Source organism: Vulpes vulpes, chromosome 7 (genome assembly GCF_048418805.1).
Source record: "Vulpes vulpes isolate BD-2025 chromosome 7, VulVul3, whole genome shotgun sequence".
NCBI lineage: Eukaryota > Metazoa > Chordata > Mammalia > Carnivora > Canidae > Vulpes > Vulpes vulpes.
In genome coordinates, this window is record NC_132786.1 from 30,686,129 (window position 1) to 30,705,387 (window position 19,259).

Below are 19,259 nucleotides of genomic sequence, written 5' to 3' on the forward strand. Positions count from 1 at the left end.
TCAGATAACAAAAGAAAAAACAGGTAATTTTTAAAAACACACAAGTTACGAAGACTGAATCATGAATCTTGAATCTAAGAAGCAGGAAATCTTCCTAAAACAATAATAAGAATGAAAGTTGAATTAGGAATCAAAACTCTCCCAGCACAGAAAAACCCAAGGCACATGGCTTCATTGGCAAACCCCCTTAAACATTAAAAAAAAATTAATGACAATCCTTATTAAACTCTTACAAATAATGGAATAGAGGGAACACATTCAAAATCTGTGAGGCCAGTACTACTCTGATACCAAAGCAGGACTAAAACAATACAAGAACAAGGTTTACTTTGTCTGATATAACTATCACTATTCTAACTTTCTTTTGACATCCATTTTCATGATAAATGTTTCTCCATCCTCTTACTTTCAATCTGCAGGTGTCCTTAGGTCTAAACTGACTCTCCTGTAGGCAGCATATAGATGGGTCTTGCTTTTTTATCCATTCTGACATTCTATGTCTTTTGATTGGAGCAATTAGTCCATTTACGTTCAAAGTAATTACTGATAAACACATATTTATTGCCATTTTTTTCCTTGTTTAGTGGTTATTTTTGTAGTTTTTCTATGATCCTTTCTTCTTTTTCTCTTTTGTGGTTTGATTATTTTCTTCAGTAATATACTTGGAAGCCTTTGTCTTTATTTTTTGCATATCTATTAGTTTTTGATTTGTATATAACATCTACCTATAGCAGTCTTTATTAAGTTAATGGTCACTTATGTTCAAACCCATTCTTTACTCCTCTCCCCGCCTCCATATGTTAAGTATATAGGGTCATACTTTACACTCTTTTATTTTATGAATCCCTTGACTGATTTTTTACAAAAACACTTTTTACTTCTTTTATGTTTTTGACTTTACACACTCTCATTCACACTCTTCTTTCCACTCAAAGAGTTCCTTTTAATATTTCTTGTAAGGCTGGTTTAGTGGTCATGAAATCCTTTAGATTTTGTTTGTCTCAGAAACTCTTTATATCTCCTTCAATTCTGAATGATAGCATTGCTGGATAGAGTATTCTTTTTCTTAAGATTTATTTATCTTAGAGGGGAGGGGCAAAGGGAGAGGGAGAGAGAGAATCTCAAGCAGACTCTCCCAGGGAGTAGAGTGCCCCTGGATAGAGTATTCTTGACTAGATTTTTCCCTATCAGCATCTTGATTATATCATGCCACTGGCTTGCAAAGTTTTTGCTGGAAAAAAAGGGCCTACAGTCTTACAAAGCTTCATATGTTACTGTTTTCTATTTTCTTGCTGCTTTTAACACTTCTTTATCACTACTTTTTGCCATTTTGGTTACTATGTGTCTTGCTGTGGACCTTCTGTCTTTGATTTTGTTGGTGGATCTTTGTGCCTCCTGTTTCTAGATAACTGTTTCCTTCCCCAGATAAGGGAAGTTTCAGCTATTATTTCTTGAAACGAGGAGCTGGTTCTTTGAAAAGATCAATAAAATTGATAAACCTCCAGCCAGACTCATCAAAGAAAGAGAGAGAAAGAGAGAGAGAAAACTAAAATAAACAAAATCACAAATGAAAAAGGAGAAATAACAGCTAACACCACAGAAATATAATTATGAGATTATGAAAAACTATATGCCAACAAGTAGACAGCCTAGAAGAAATGAATAAATTCCTAGAAATATACAACCTGCCAAAACTGAAGCAAGAATAGAAAATTTGAACAGACTGATAACCAAGCAAAAGATTGATTCAGTAATTTTAAAAAAACAACAACACAAAAACATAAACACCTTTTAACCAAATTCCAGGACAAGTGAGCTTCATAGGCAAATTCTACTAAATATTTAAAGAAGACTTTATATATTTCCTCAAACTATTCTAAAAATAGGAGGAAATTTTCAAAATTCATTCTTTGAGGCCAATATCACCTCAATACCAAAACCAGATAAAGTCACCATTGAAAAAGGAATTACAGTCCAATATGTCTGAAGAACACAGGTGCAAAAATCCTCAAGAAAACACTACCAAACTGAATCCAAAAATACACTGAAAAAATCATTCACTATAATTAAGTGGAATTTAGCCCCAGGATGCAAAAGTGGTTCCATATTCACAAAATCCATCAACATAATACATCACATCAATAAGAGAAAGAATAAAAATCATATGATCATTTCTATAGATGTAGAATCATTTGGAAAATGCAACACCCATTCATGATAAAAAATACTCCATAAAATAGGTTTAGAGGGATATACCTCAACATAATAAAAGCCATATATGAAAAACACACAGTGAACATCATCCTCAATATGGAACAACAAGAATACCCACTCACCACTTTTATTCAACATGGCACTGGAAGACCTAGCCAAAACAATCAGATAACAAAAGAAATAAAAGGCATTTAAATTGGTAAGGAGGAAGTAAAATTTTCACTATTTTCAGATGACAATACTAGATCTAGAAAACCTGCAGGACTCCACTAAAAAATTACTAGAATTGCTAAATGAATTCAGCAAAGTTGCAGAATACAAAATAAATCTGTAGGAATCTGTTGAATTTCTATACACTAATAATGAAATAGCAGAAAGAGAAATTAAGAAAACAATCCCATTTACAATTGCATCAAAAATAATAAGATACTTAGAAATAAACCTAACTAAACAGGTGAAAGATCTGTACTCTGAAAACTATAAAACACTAATGAAATATATTGAAAACAGCAGAAAGAAAGACATTCCATGCACATGGACTGCAAGAATGAATATTATTAAAATGGCTATACTATCCAAAGCAATCTACACATTTGATGCGATCCCCATCAAAATACCAACAGCATTTTTCATAGACCTAGAACAAAAAATCCTAAAATTTGTATGGAACCACAAAAGATCCAAACAGCCAAAATAATCTTAAAATAGAAAAAAACAAAGCTGGAGGTATAACAATTCCATATTTCAGATTATATCACAAAGCTGCAGTAATCAAAACAGTATGGTACTAGCACAAAACAGACACATAAATCAAAAGAACAGAATAGGGAGCCCAGAAATAAACCCAAAATTACATGGTCAGATAACCTTTGATAAAACAGGAAAGAATATGTAATGAGGAAAAGACAAATGGTGTTTGGAATAATGAACAGCTACATGCAAAAGAATGAAACTGGACCTCTTTCTTATACCACATACAAAAATAAACTCAAAACAGATTAAAGACCTAAAATGCAAGAACTGAAGCCATAAAAATCCTCAAAGAGTGCTCAGGCAGTAATGTCTCTGACATCAGCTGTGGCAATATTTTTCTAGATATGTCACCAGAGGTAAGAGAAATAAAATAAAATATAAACTACTGGGACTACATCAAAATAAAAATCTTCTGCACAATGAAGGAAATAATCAACAAAACTAAAAGGCAACCTACTGAATGGGGGAAGGCATTTGCAAATATCTGATAAAGGGTTAGTATCCAAAATATATAAAGAACCTAACCAACTCAACACCCAAAAAAAACAAATAATCCAATATAAAAATGGGCAGAAGGCATAAACATATGTCTCCAAAAAAGACATGCAGAGGGCCAAGAGACACATGGAAAGATGCTCAGCATCACTCATCATGAGGGAAATGAAAATCAAAACTACAATGAGATAACACTTCACACCTGTCAGAAAGGCTAAACTTACCAACACAAGAACCAACAAGAGTTGGTGAGGACATGGAGAAAAAGGAACTCTTGTACACTGTTGATGGGAATGCAATCACTATGGAAAACTATATAAAGTTTCCTGAAAGGGGCACCTGGGTGCCTCAGTGGTTGAGCATCTGCCTTTGGCTCAGGTCATGATCCCAGGGTCCTGGAATTGAGTCCCACATCAGGATCCCTGCAGGGACCCTGCTTCTCCATCTGTCTTTGCCTCTCTCTCTCTCATGAATAAATAAATTAAATAAATTTTTTAAAGATTCCTGAAAAAAGTTAAAATAGAACTACCTTAGGATCCAGCAATCACACTATTGGGTATCTACCCAAATAATACAAAAACACTAATTTAAAAGCATACATGCACCCTTATGTTTATAGCAGCATTATTTACAATAGCCAAGATATGGAAGCATCCCAAGTGTCATCAATTGATAAAGAAGTATAAAATTCAGCCATAAAAAAAGAATGAATCTTGCCATTTGCACAGCATAGATAAAGCAAGTTATTATAATGTTATAACTCAGTCAGAAAAAGACATATTCTATATAATTTCACTTATATGGAATTTAAGAAACAAAACAAATGAGCAAAGGGAAACAGAATGGAGAGGCAAGTCAAGAAACAGCTTCTTAATTATAGAGAACAAACTGGTGGTTACAATAGGGGAGGTGACTAGAGGAATGGGTGAAATAGGTGAGGGGAATTAAGTAGTGCATTTGTCATGATGAGCACTGGGTGATGTATGGAATTGTTTAATCACTGTATTGTACACCTGAAACTAATATAACACTGTATGTTAACTACACTAAAATTAAATAGTAAAAGTAAAAACGAAAATAAGCATAAAACAAAAATGCAATAGAGAACTTCAACAACAGAATCAAGCAAACAGAAGAAATAGTAGGCAAATTTGAAGAGACATATCCAGACTGGGGGGCGGGGGGGGTGATGAAAAAGAGTGAAATTCCACAGGATTATAAAACATCTACATATGATCAATATATGCATTTTTACAGCCACTTTAAAAAAATAAGCAGAAAGCTTATTTAGGGAAATGATAGCTGAAAAACTACAAAATCTTGGAAAACAAATAGATATCTAGGTTCCCAAAAGTCAAAGCATCCAAAATAGAATCAACCAGGATAAAACTAAGCAGATTCATATTATTATCAAATTATCAAAAGTCAAAGAAAAAGATAATTTGAAAGGAGACAGAGAAAAGTGACTACTTATATACAATGGAACCCACACAAAACTATGAGTGGATTTTTTATGAGTGGTTTTTCAGCAGAAACCTTGTAGACTAGGGTGGAGTGGATGATATGGTTAAAGTTCCAAAAACATCTGCCATCCAAGAACACTATATCCAGAAAAATTGCCTTTTAAAAATAAAGTCTTTCTCAGACAAACACAAAGTGAGTTCATCACAACTAAACCTGCCTTCAAGAGATGCTAAAGGGAGTTAAAATGAAAACACACTAAGCAGCAATGCAAAAAAAAAATGTAAATCTCAATGGTAAAGCTAAATATATGAACAACTATAGAATAATATAAAGCTGTGATGATGATACATAAATGCTTTTAAACTAATATACAATATAAACAGAAGCAATTCTGACCTAAAAGAGTATAAAGTGTGTGTAGGGGGAGTAAAAGTATAGATTTCTTTTGGACACAATTGAAGTTAGCTGTTATCAACTTAAATGGTTACAAATATGTTATTTTATACAAACCTTGAGCTGATGACAAAGAAAAAATCTGTAACAGATACACCAAACATAGACAGGAAAGAATCAAAGTTACTACCCAAAACTCATTGAATTACAGGGGCAACAATGACAGAGACAATACAATTGCAAAACAGACAGAGCACAATAAACAAATGGCAATTGTTAAGTCCTCACCTACTAATAATGAATTTAAAACTAAATGGATTAAATTCCCCACTCAAAGGGCATAGACTGGCTGAATGGATTAGCCTCAAGGCCCATCTGGAACTAGCCCCTCCACTATGCATCTGCAGACAAATGGCCCAGACACTGTCATCAACCTCTAATGCAGTGTGTATGCCTGGGCAAGAGGGTGCAGCTATAGTAGAGTATGCCAATAGCCAGTGACATAATAGATTCTAGTGAGCCCACAATTGGCTTGCTGCTTGCTCTGGCCTCCATCACTCTAAGTTTGTATCCTACCCCTACACAGGCACCTGGAACAAACCTCTGCAGCCAAGTGTGTGCCAATGTCAATGCCATGGACCCCAATGCCCTAAGTCAGAGACCTTACACCCTGGGAAGCCAATGCTACCAATACATGCCCAAACTGGGTGCACTGCACCACCAGACCAGATCAGACCCAGAGTCACCACCTACTTCAGAGTGCCCCCTCTCATAGATGAAGGTCTTCCCTTACCAAAGTCAGTCCATAAAGTCTGGAAGAGGTGACTGCTTCTTCAAATGAGTAGATAACTACACATGGCTACAGGGATCATGAAGAAGCAGGGAAACATGATGTCACTGAAAGAACACAGTAAACCTCCAGTAAATAGCTTCACACAAATAGGAGATCCAGGAATTGTCTGCCAAATAATCCAAAATAATTATTCTAAAGATGCTCAGAGAGCTACAAGAGAACGTAATACAGATAAACAATTTAATAAAATAAAAAAAATACAAGAACAAAATGAGATGTTCAACAAATAGAAGACATAAAAAGAACCAAATAGAAATTTGGAGCTGAATAATCCAATAACTAAACTGAAGAATTCAATATACTAGTTCAACAGTAAAACTGACCAAGCAGAAGAATCAGTGAGCTAGGAGACAGAGCAATTGAAATTATCCAATCAGAGAAACTATTGGAGAAAGAATGAAAGGGAATAAAGAAGGCTATGTGACTTATTGTACACCTTTGAGAGAAATAATGTATGCATCATTGGAGTCCCAGAGTAGAAGGCTTACTTAAAGAAATAATGGCTGAAAACATCTCAAATCTGGGAGCAGTTTGGATGTTCAAGTTTGTAAAGTTAATAGATCACCTCAAAATTTCAATTCAAAATGATCTTCTCCAAGGTAAGAATAAAAAGACACATTATAATAAAACTAAAATCAATGACAAAAGAAAGTGGTAAAAGAAATATAGTGTTTCAATAAAAGGGGAACCCCCCCCCCCATAAGGCTGTCAGTAGATTTCTCAGCAAAGATCTTGCAAGCCAGGGGACAATGGAACGATATAGTCAAAGTTCTGAAAGAAAGAAACTGGTAACCAAGAATACTTTACCCAGCAAAGTTGTCCTTCAGAAATTAAGGTACAATAAAGACTTTCCCTAATAAACAAAATCTAAGGGAACTGATCAACACTAAATCTGCCTTAGAAGAAATGCTAAGAGGAGTTCATCAGGCTGAAATGAAAAAAGCTAATCAGTAACATGAACACAAACGAAAATATGACACTCTTGTAAAGGAAAGGATATAGTAAATTCTTAACACTCTAAAACTGTTATATGGTGATGTGTTAACTCTAGTATAAAGGTTAAAGGAAAAAGTATTAAAAATAGCAATAGTTACAGTAATTTCTTAGCGGATATATACTACAAAAAGATGTAATTATGACATCAAAAACATAAGGGGAGAAATGGGAAGGGTTTTGAAATAAAATATATTATTATTGGCATAAAATAACTGGTATACATATATTTTATGTAAGTCTTATGGTAATCATAAAAACCTGCAGTAGATTCACAAAAAATAATAAATAAAAGGGAATCAAAAGTATACCACTATGAAAAATGATAAATTTACAAAGGAAGGCAGAAAGAGAGGAAGAAACAAGGAAACTATATAACAGAAAGTTGGAATTAGTAAGTCCTTGCCTATCCATCATCACTCTAGATGCAAATGAATTGAATTCCCTAATCAAAAGCTTCATGTGCTTTTCATGTGCATTCATTAGTGCTTCATGAATGGGTAGAAAAACAGACCCAAGTATATGCTGCCTATAAGAATCACTTCAGCTATAACTACATACATAAGCAAATGTAAAGGAATGGAATAAGATTTTCCATGCAAGTGGAAAACAAGAAAGTGGGGATAGCTATATATCAGACAAAATGGACTTTAAGCTGAATGGCAACAAAAGGGGAATAAAATATCATTATACAATGATAAGGCAGTCAATTCATCAAGAAGATATGATGATCATAAATATATATGTACCCAACACTGGAGTACCTATATATCATATGCAAATACTAACAAAAAGAGAGAAATAGGCAACAATACAATAATACAGTGGGACTTAAATATTCCACTTTCTACAATGGATAGATATCTAGACAGAAAATCAACAATGAAAAGCTGGACTTTTCACCAAATGGAAATAACAGACACATACAGAATATTCCATTTAGCAGCAGTAGAATACATATTCTTCTCAAGTGTGCATGGAACATTCTCCATGATAAATCCAATGGTAAGTCATAAAACAAGTCAGGACATTTCAGAAGACTGAAATCATACAAAGTATCTTTTCCAAAAACAATGGGATGGAACTAAAATTAATAATAGAAGGAAATCTGGACAACTCACCAATATGTGGAAATTAGAAAACATGCTCTGAAACAACCAGTGGGCCAAAAAAGAAAGCAAAGATGAAATAAAAAAAAATCCTGAAACAAATGAAAATGGAAGAACAACATATCAAAATCTATGTGATTCTGCAAAGCAGTTAAGAGGGAAGTTTATAGCAATAAACATGTCCCTATAAGAAAAAAAAGAAAGGTCTCAAATAAATAACCTAATTGTATACCTCAAGGAAAAAGAAAACAAAAGAACAAACAGGCCCCCAGATTATAAGATGGAAAGAAATAAAGAACAGAGTAGAAATAAATAGGGATAAGAAGAAGAATAAAAAGATTAACTGTGTAAGAGTTGGTTTCTTGAAAAGACATACAAAATTGACAAATATTTAACTAGACTAAGAAAAAAAGAAGACCCAAATACATAAATTAAAGAAGAGACACTATAACTAATAACATAAACATACAAAGTATCATCAGCAACTTATATGAACAATTATATGCTTGACAAATTGGACGATCTAGAAAAAAATGGGTAAACTCCTAGAAACATATAATCAACCAATACTAAGTCATGAGAAAATACAAAGTCAGAATAAATAGATAGTAATGAGATAGAATCAACAATCAAAAACCTCCCAACACAGAAAAGGCCAAACCAGATAATACCCCTGGTGATGGTATCCCTGGCCAAACACTTAAAGAAGAATTAATGTCAATCATTCCCAAACTCTTCCAAAAACTGAAGAGAAGAGAATATTTCCAAATTCATCTTACGAGGTCAGCTTTATCTTGATATCAAAACCAAATAAGAACACTACAAGAGAAAGCTACAGACCAACAGCTCTAATGAATATAGAAGTAAAAATTCTCAATAAAATACTGCAAAATTAAAAGAACCGAACACCATAATCAAATGGTATTCATCTCTGGAATGTAAGGATAGTTCAACATATGAAAATCAATAACTGTGATATACCACATTAATAGAATGAAAGACATAAGATCCTCCCAGGAAATACAGAAAAAGCATTTGACAAAATACAACATTCTTTCATGATAAAAATAATCAGCAAATTGAGTATAGAAGGAACATAACTTAATACAATAAAGGCCACATATAATAAATCCATAGCCACCATCATACTCAATTGTGAAAGGCTGAAAGCTTTTCCTCTAAGATGAGGAATCGCACCACTCTTATTCAACATAGTACTAGGAGTTGTAGTGAGAGCTATCAGGGAAGAAAAATGATAAAAGAACATCCAAATTGTAAAGGGAGAAGTAAAACTGTCTTGCAGAAAATATAATTTTATATAGAGAGTCCTAATGACCCAACCAAAAAGGTGTGTTAGAACTATTAAATTCAGTACCTCTGTAGAATACAAAATCAACACAGAAATCATTTGAATTTCTATACACTAACAAAGAAACAGCTGAAAAAGAAAGATAACAGTACTATTCTCATTGGCATCAAAATCAATAAAATACTTAAGAATACATTTAACCAAGTAAGTGAAAGATCCATACCCTGAAAATTACAAGGCTTGTTTCTGTCAGCATTATTCACAGTAAGCAAGATATGAAGATATGGGAACAGTCTACGTGTCTGTCAATGGATGGATGGGTAAAGAAAATGCAGTATTTACATAAAATGACATTTTATTCAGTCTTGAGGAAGAAGGAAATCTTCCTATTTGTGCCAACATGGATAAATTTGTGGGCACTATGACAAGTGAAATAAGCTAGATAAGGAAAGAAAAAATGCTCTATAATATTGCTTATATGTGAAATGACCTTAAAAAGCTGAACTCATAGAAACAAAGAGTGGCCTGTGATTACCACAGGCTAGGAGGTGAGGGAAAGGGAGAGATGTCTGTCAAAGGGTACCAATTTCTTCTTATAAGATGAGTTAAGTTCGGGGATCTAATGTACAATATGATGTTTATACTTAATAATACTGTATTACTTACTTGAAACTTACCAGGAAAGAAGATTTTAAATGTTCTCACCACAAAAAGAAATGGTACTTATGTGACATGATGAAGCTTTTAGCTAACATATGGTGGTAATCATTTTGCAATAGATAAGCACAACAAATCAACATGTCATATACCTTAAAATGACACAATGTTATAGGTCAATTATATCTCTATAAAGCTGCAGGGGGCAATAAGGGTTGGAATACACTTAAAGACCTGAAAGTGTAAAACTACTAGAAGAAAACAGGGGAAAAGTTCTTGAAGTTGGTCTGGGAAATAATATTTTAGATATGACACAAGAGCCCAGGCAACAAAAGCAAAAATAGACAAGTGGGACTACATAAAAAAAACGTCTTTTTAAAAAAAATTATTTTTAGAGACAGAGAGCAAGGGAGGAGGGGCAGAGGGAGAGAACCTTTCAAGCTTACTCCCCACTGAGCAGGGAAGCCAAAATGGGGCTGAGTCCCACAACTCATGACAAACACAAAATGAGTTCATCACAACTAAACCTGCCTTCAAGAGATGCTAAAGGGAGTTAAAATGAAAACACACTAAGCAGCAATGCAAAAAAAAAAAAAAATGTAAATCTCAATGGTAAAGCTAAATATATGAACAACTATAGAATAATATAAAGCTGTGATGATGATACATAAATCACTTTTAAACTAATATACAATATAAACAGAAGCAATTCTGACCTAAAAGAGTATAAAGTGTGTGTAGGGGGGGTAAAAGTATAGATTTCTTTTGTGTGAGAAACACATTCTTATCATGACCTGGCCAAAACCAAGAGCCAGACACTCAACCGACTGATCCACCCAGGCACCCCAAAACTAAAAAAATTCTTAATAAAGGAAACAATCAAGAGGAAAAATGAGATCTATAGGAGAAATATTTGTAAACCATGTATCTGATTAGATACAAAATATCTAATAAGTCATATAACTCAATAGCAAAAACAAATAATGAGATTTAAAAATAGCTAAAACTCTGAATAGACATTTCTCAAAAGAAGACATACAAATGACCATCAGATAGATATATGAAATGGTGCTCAACATCACTAATCATCAGAAAAATGCAAATCAAAACCAAAACTTATACCTTTTAGGATAGCTATTATCAAAAGGTTAAAAAATAACAAGTGCTAACAAGGGTTTGGAGAAAGGGGAACCTTTGTACACTGTTGTTGGGAATGAACTTGGTATAGCCATTATGGAAAACTATATAGACTCCTCAAAAAATAAAAATGAACTATATTATAATCAAGCAATTTCATTTCTTGGTATATATATATGTAACTAATACATTAATTACCTTGATTGTGGCAATTATTTCACAAAACATCAAAACATCAATTCATACACCTTAAATATGTATCTTTCTAAGTCAGTTATACCTTAACAAAGTTTGAAAAAATAAAAATATAGATGTGAAACAGAATAAAGAATTTAAATATATAGCTAGAATTTAAATTACACATATATATGTCCCTACACATATATACATACAGATGTTGAACAGAATAAATATTTGGATAAAATTTAAGTTACACATACATACATATGTACATATATATACACATACATATAATTATATACATAAATATAATTTGCATATATATAATTATACATATAATTGCCAATTGTCTTGGTAATGTTAATAAAAATATAAAGAGCCAACTATGTAGATGTTACAAAACAATATTACCTTTTCCAAATATGATCTCACAACGTGCATCTGTATCTTGGCAGCCTCCATCATAACACATATATTGGTTTTTACATGTACGTCCATTGTGTATAGTCACATCAACTGGACATTCTGATGAGCTTCCATTACAAAACTCAGCAATATCACATTCATGATGTCTTGCTCCCCTACATTGAACACCTGATCTTTCAATCTAATAGAAATTAAAATAAAAAATAAAGCATTACATTTAAGATTGTTTCTCAATATTCATTTCAAAATTATTCTATTTATAGTTTGATGATCTATTTATTCATTAATGTCTATTAGTACCTTCTTTGTATAAAGCATTATGCTAATCATATTGAAAAAAATTGAATGTTATCAACTACAACAGGAAATAAGCATATGCACAAGGAAAAGTATAACACAAATATGATGTGAAGATAACCAAAATTCTGTTTGTGTTTCAGTGCAAGGGAGAAAAAAATCACTTTTAGCTTGGGATAATTATTTCTTGGGTGAAAATAGTGTAACTTAGACAATTTGCAAATAAAATATACTTATTCAAAGCAGTTTGTGAATATGGAATATTTGTAATTCTATGACAAATATGATACAGAATAACTGAAAATTAACAGAGGAAAACAAAAGGTAAAGAGGTAGTTCTTAGAGAAGAAACTCGATCATGATCATTCTCCTGAATTACCCTGTAGTTAATTAACACTTTCATATAAAGACTTCAGGTATCTATCTCATACTTCTTTGCAATTTTTATTTTATTTATTTATTCATAAGAGACACACAGAGAGAGGCAGAGACACAGGCACGGGGAGAAGCAGGCTCCCCATGGGGAGCCTGACACAGGACTCAAACTCAGGACCCCAGGATCATGCCTCGAGCCAAAGGCAGAGGCTCAACCACTGAGTCACCCAGGTGTCCCTCTATCTCATACTTCTTAATTGATGACTTCCAGTTGGCAATAAAAAGATCACAGAGGTAAGAATGTAACAACATGGTAAGATTCTAGAAAAAAAAATAACAAAACTGCACCAGTCAAGGATAGTCAAGAACCCAGAACCCATGGTAGGTAGTTCAATAAAAGGATTCTCATATGACAAATCTGTTACAAATATATTGCAGGAGCTGAAAAGGAAAATAGTGGATAAGAGTCAACGTCTTCAACATATAAACTAGCATGTGATCTTTCAATCATACGATCTTTGAATAAATAATAAGTTTGTAGTTTAAACTTTGTGCTACTGTAGCCTACTTCTAATGAGTTTCATTATTTATACATTTATGAGAAACTGCCATGTTACATACTTACAGATACCTATCACAGCTAGTAATAATATTTTATTATAAAAATATAAATATTGGATAAAGTAAATAAAACCCTTTTAATGGAGATCTTCTGTATTGAATAATTGTATAATAGCTCTCAATCAAGGCTTAAGAACAACAGCGTCAAGTTAGAATAACAGCATAAGAAGAAAACCTAAACATCCAGTTAAGGTTCACAGAATCATTTTTTAAGTTTTAATTTAAATTACAGTTAGTTAACATAGAGTATAGTATTAGTTTTGGAAAGTTCATTTATTTTTACTTACAGCTACAGGTCTAAGTGTTTTAAAATATCTAAGACATGATTCATTATATACTTAGAAGATAATAAATCTTACCTGACAGTTAGTGCAGCATAGTCCTGCATCACATTGTGATCCTGGCTTCAGTGTACAAGTTCGAAAATTACAACAGCTAACAGCTCCACATTGCTATGAGTTAATGGAATGCACAAGTAAAAATACATCATGATAATAACATAAACTTTGGCAGGAATTATTTTTGCTGGGCTTATTTTTTGAGTTTTGGAGGAGAATATGAATGCTATCAATATTTATAGTTCTGTATCTCTAGACAATTAAAATACTAAAATAAGACTTTTACTCAAAACAGAGTAACTGGTACCAAGCAACTCTTACACAATTAGAAAACTATGAAAAATGTATGAAACAACTTTTTTTTAGAAATTAGAGAATAATATGAGAGACAGAATAGTGGTTAATTAGTTCCTGGAGAGTGGGGGAAAAAGAGGATACATTATTCAAAAGATACAAATTTTTATTTAAGAATGAATTAATTTTCAAGATCCACTGTACAGCCTGATGACTATAATTAACAATACTGTACTCTATAGTTGAAATGTGCTAAGAGGATAAAGTGTTCTCACTACATTAAAAAAAAAAAGGTAACCATGAAGAGAGGGATATGTTAGTTTGATTGTAGTAATATTTCAGGAGGTATACATATATCAAAAAATCATGTTGAACACCTTAAAAACATACTATTTTAATTTGTCAGTCATACTTCAATAATGCCAGGGAGGAAAGGTTGTGTAGAGTTTAGGCCTGCTGCAAAGTTAGAACGTCCCCAACACTTCCCTGACTACTTACACTCAACACAAGTTCAATGGATTTCCAAAACCACTCTCAGGTTTGGTAATTTACTAGAAGAACTCACAGAACTCACTGAAAGCTGTTATATTCACAGTTATGGTTTATTATGCAGAAAGGAAGTAAATCAAAATTAGCCAAGAGAAGCAACTAGGACAGAATCCAGGAAAAGCTCATACTCCCTTCACCCCAGGAAATTACCGACACAATACTCTCCCAAACTTGATGGGTGAACTTCCTGGCTTATGCTTTGAGACCAATATTACTGTAATAACCAAATCCAGACACATTACCAAAAGAAGGAAAATTACAGACCAATATCTCTCATAATCATTCAGACTCAATTAATTAATTCATCATATTGACAGGATGAAGAAGAAAAACCATATGACCATAACAATTGATGGAGAAAAAGTTATTTGACAAAATCCAATATTCACTTAATGAATTCTACAAAATATTAGCAAACTAGGAATAGATGGGAACTTCCTAAATTTGATAGCAAACATACAGAGAACACCTACAGCTAATGTCATATATATGGTGAAAAACTATAAGCTTTCCCTCTGAGATCAGGAACAAGACAAGGATGCTCCCTTTCATCACTCCTTCTCAACACCCTACTGAAAGTCCTAGCTAAGGCAGGACCAAAAAAAAAAGAAAGAAAGAAAGAAAAGAAAAAGAAAAAAAGAAAGAGAGAGAAAAAGAAAAATATACAGGTTGAGAGGAAAGAAAAAAATAAACCTGTTTTTTTTCCATAGATTCTATGATTGATTATATAAAGAAAATCCCAACTGATCGACCAAAAAGCCAACAAAAACAAAAATCTCCTGGACTAATAATTTATTATAGCAAGATTACTGATACAAAGTTAATATACAAAACTTAATTGTTTACCTGTGTTACCAACAAGGAAAAATGGGAATTTTAATGAAAAATATGATGCTACTTACATTAGCACCAAAATAATGATGTATTTGGGAATAGTTCTAACAAACTATTATAGAATCCGTATGAGAAATACTAGAAAACTCTGATGAAAAAAAAGTAAAGAAGGCATAAACAAATGGAGAGATATTTCATGTTCATGGATAGGAAGACCCAATATTGTTAAGATGTCAGTTCTTCCCAATTTAATCTAAAGACTTAATGTAATTCCAATAAAAATTCCAGCAAGTTATTTTATAGATATTAAGAAACTGATTCTAAGCTTTATATGGTGATGAAAAACAATGCAGAATAGTCACATAATACTGAAGAGGAGAGAGAGAAGTAAGAGTAAGGAGGGGGAGGAGGAGGAGGGAGGGAGAGGAGGAGGAAGAAAACTAAAGGAATAATAACAACCAACTTCAAAACTTACTGTAAACTATAATGACAGTGTAGTAGTCACAAAATAATGAATAAAAGATCATTGGAACAAAATAAAAATCCCAGAAACAGACTGACACAGATAATAAATCTTTTACAATGGAGTAAATGCAGTTCAATGGAGAATGGATAGCCTTTCCAATAAATGGTGCTGGAAGAACTGGACATTCACATGGAAAATAATGACACTGACTCCACTTTCCACAAAAAAATAACTCAAAATGGATCATAAACTTAAATGTAACTGCAAAGTATAAAACTTCTAAGAAGGTAAATTTAAGAGAACAGATCTCACGTAAGGTGCGACCACCCTCTAAAGAGGTAGGAAAGCCTTCAAGAAACAAAAGCCTTACACAGCAAACAGCTTACACTGAGCCCAGCCTCCAGGCAAAAGGTGGTGCAACTTTGCCCAGGCACAGACACCTGAGAATCAGAGCAGCAGACCCTTCCTCCAGACCAGCTGGAAGAGCAGGTGAAAAGCAAGTTTATCAACCAATTAAGACTAGAAAATAGTATATAGAAGTCAAGGCTTTTTTCTTATGATTCATTTATCTTTCAGTTTAAAATATTCCAATTTTCCCCCTCTCTACTAGTTTCTTATTGTATCAACTCTTTGCCTTTAGGTCTTTTTTTTTTAACTTTCATATTTTATAAATACATCCTATAGATATATTCTCCATTTTTTGCTACCTTTCACTGTATTCAATTTTATTTTTGTATACATATAAGTTTTGCTTCCTTTACAACTTTGGAATTTAGTACCATCTAACACACAGGCCAAAATACAATCAGAACAAAGGGGATCACCTTGTTTCATCCACACTGAGATTATATTCTCTTTCTTCCTCCCACCTCCCCTGCCTTTTTTTTTTTTTTGTCTTTGTCTTTGTCTTTTTTCTTTTATGTTCTGGTTCCTAACCACTTTGGAATTGTCTAATGTGTAATTCGTTGGGTCAGAGTTGATATTTTTGACTTTGCTCACTCATACAGCCATTCTGCACTAGACAAAATAACTAGAAGGAAGAATTCACAACAAAAAAAAAGAAACAGAGGTAATACTCTCTGCCACAGAACTAATGGATATGGATTTAAGTAAAATGTCAGCATGGAGTTCAGAATTACAATTATAAAATTACTAGTTAAGCTTTAAAAAGCATAAAAGATTCTAGAGAATCTCTAAGTACAGAAATGAGATATAATCAGGCCAAAATCTAATCGGACCAGACTACTCTGAGATGCAGTCTAAATTGGATGCTCTAACAGCCAGAATAAATGATGCAGAAGAAAGAATAAGTAACACTGAAAACAAGTTGATGGAAAGGAAGGAAGGTGAAGAAAAAAAAAAGACAAAAACAACTAAGAGCTCACAAAGAGAGGCTCCAGGAAGTAAGTGATATAAAGAAAAAAAATAACATCTGAATTATTGGAATTCCTGAGGGCATGGAGAGAGAGAGGACCAGAAGGTATATTTGAGCAAATCATACCTTAGAACTTCCCTAATCTGGAGAAGAAAATGGGCATTCAAAACCAAGAGGTAGAGAGGATACTTCTCAAATCAATAAAAGTAGATCAACACCCTGACATTTCATGTGAAGCTTGCAAGTTTTAGAGATAAAGAGAACATCTTGAAAGCAGCTCAAGACAAGAGATTCCTTACATAAACGGGGAGAAATATCAGATCAACAGCAGATCTATCCACAGAGACCTGGCAGGCCAGAAAGTGCTAGCATGATATATTCATGGTACTAAATGAAAAAAATAGCAGCAAAGAATACATTATCAAGAAAGGCTGTCATTGAGAATGGGAGGATACTGAGCCACCAGGACAGACAGAAGATGAAAGAGTATGTGACCATCAAGACAACCCTGCAAGAAATATTAAGGGGGATCCTGTAAGCAAAGAGGGAGCCAAGGAAACGGAGACAATCTGCAGAAATGGGACAGTACAGGCAATACAATGGCACTAAATACATATCTTGGGAACGCTGGGATATCAATCCTCATATCACATAAATTAGATTTTAAACCAGAGACTGTATTAAGAGATGAAGAGGGAAACTATCTCACACTTAAAGGATCTAATCATCAAGAAGATCTAACAATTATATTTTTGCCCCTAACTTGAGAGCAGCCAATTATATCTGCCAATTAATAACCAAAGTAAAGAAACACATAGATAATAATACATTAATATTAGGAGATTTCAACACTCCACTCTCAGCAAGGGACAGATAATCAAAACGAAAGATCAACAAAGAAACAAGGGCTTTTAATGACACATTGGACCAGATGGACTTCACAACAAATTAGGCAATCTGGAAGAAATGGATGCATTCCTGGAAATGTATAAACTACCAAAACTGAAACAGGAAGAAATAGAAAATCTAAACAGATCAATAACAAGCAAAAAAATTGAAGTGGTCATCAAAAAACTCACAAGAAACAAGAGTTCAGGACCAGATGGCTTTCCAGAGGAATTCGACCAAATATTTAAAGAAGAAATAATATCTATTCCACTGAAGCTGCTTCAAATGATAGAAGTGGAAGGAAAACTTCCGAACCTGTTCTATGAGTCCAGCATTACCTATCCCAAAACTAGACAAAAAAGAATTACAGGTCAATATCCATGATGAACATGGATGTCAAAATACTCACCAATATGCTAGCCAATAGGATTCAACAGTACATTAAAAGGATTATTTATCATGACTAAGTAGGAATTATTCCTGGGATAAGGGTAGTTCAACATTCATAAATTAATCAACGTGATAGATCATATTAATAAAAGACAATGCATTTGACAAAATAGAGCATCCTTTCTTGATTAAAACTCTTCAAAATGTAGAGATAGAGGAAACATATCTCAATATCATAAAATCCATCTATAAAAAGCTCACAGTGAGTATCATTGTCAATGGGGAAAAACTGAGAGTTTTTTCCTAAGGTCAGGAACACGACAGATATGGTCACTCTCACCACTGTTGTTCAACATGGTACTAGAAGTCCTAGCCTTAGCAATCAGACAACAAAAAGAATTAAAAGGAATTCAAATTGCCCAGGAAGAAGTCAAACTCTCCCTCTCTGCAGATGACATGATACTGTATATGGAAAAACCAAAAGACTCTGCCCTAAAACCGCTAGAACTCATATAGCAATTCTGCAATGTGACAGGATACAAAATTGATGCCCAGAAATCAGTGGCATTTCTATACACTAACAGTGAGACTAAAGAAAAATTAATGAATCAATCCCATTTACAACTGCACCCAAACCCATAAAATACCTAGGAGTAAACCTAACCAAAGAGGTAAAGGATCTGTACTCTAAAAACTGAAGAACACTTATAAGAGAAATTGAGGGAGACACAAAGAAATGGAAAAATATTCCATGCTCATGGATTGGAAGAATTAATATTGTGAAAATGTCTATGCTACACATTCAACCTATCAAAATACCATGGCCCTTTTTCACAGAGTTGGAACAAA

General features: G+C 33.3%; 1 protein-coding gene across 1 annotated transcript in view; it reads right to left on the minus strand.

Moving 5' to 3' along the window:
* LOC112916313 (disintegrin and metalloproteinase domain-containing protein 32) overlaps positions 1–19,259 on the minus strand; it is a 161,718-nt gene that overhangs the window by 59,571 nt on the left and 82,888 nt on the right. The window contains exons 12-13 of the mRNA XM_072763476.1: positions 13,636–13,728; positions 11,969–12,164 (exon numbers count right to left, since the gene is read on the minus strand). Of these exons, the coding sequence (XP_072619577.1) occupies positions 11,969–12,164; positions 13,636–13,728 (289 nt within the window). The remainder of the gene's footprint in view (positions 1–11,968; positions 12,165–13,635; positions 13,729–19,259) is intronic.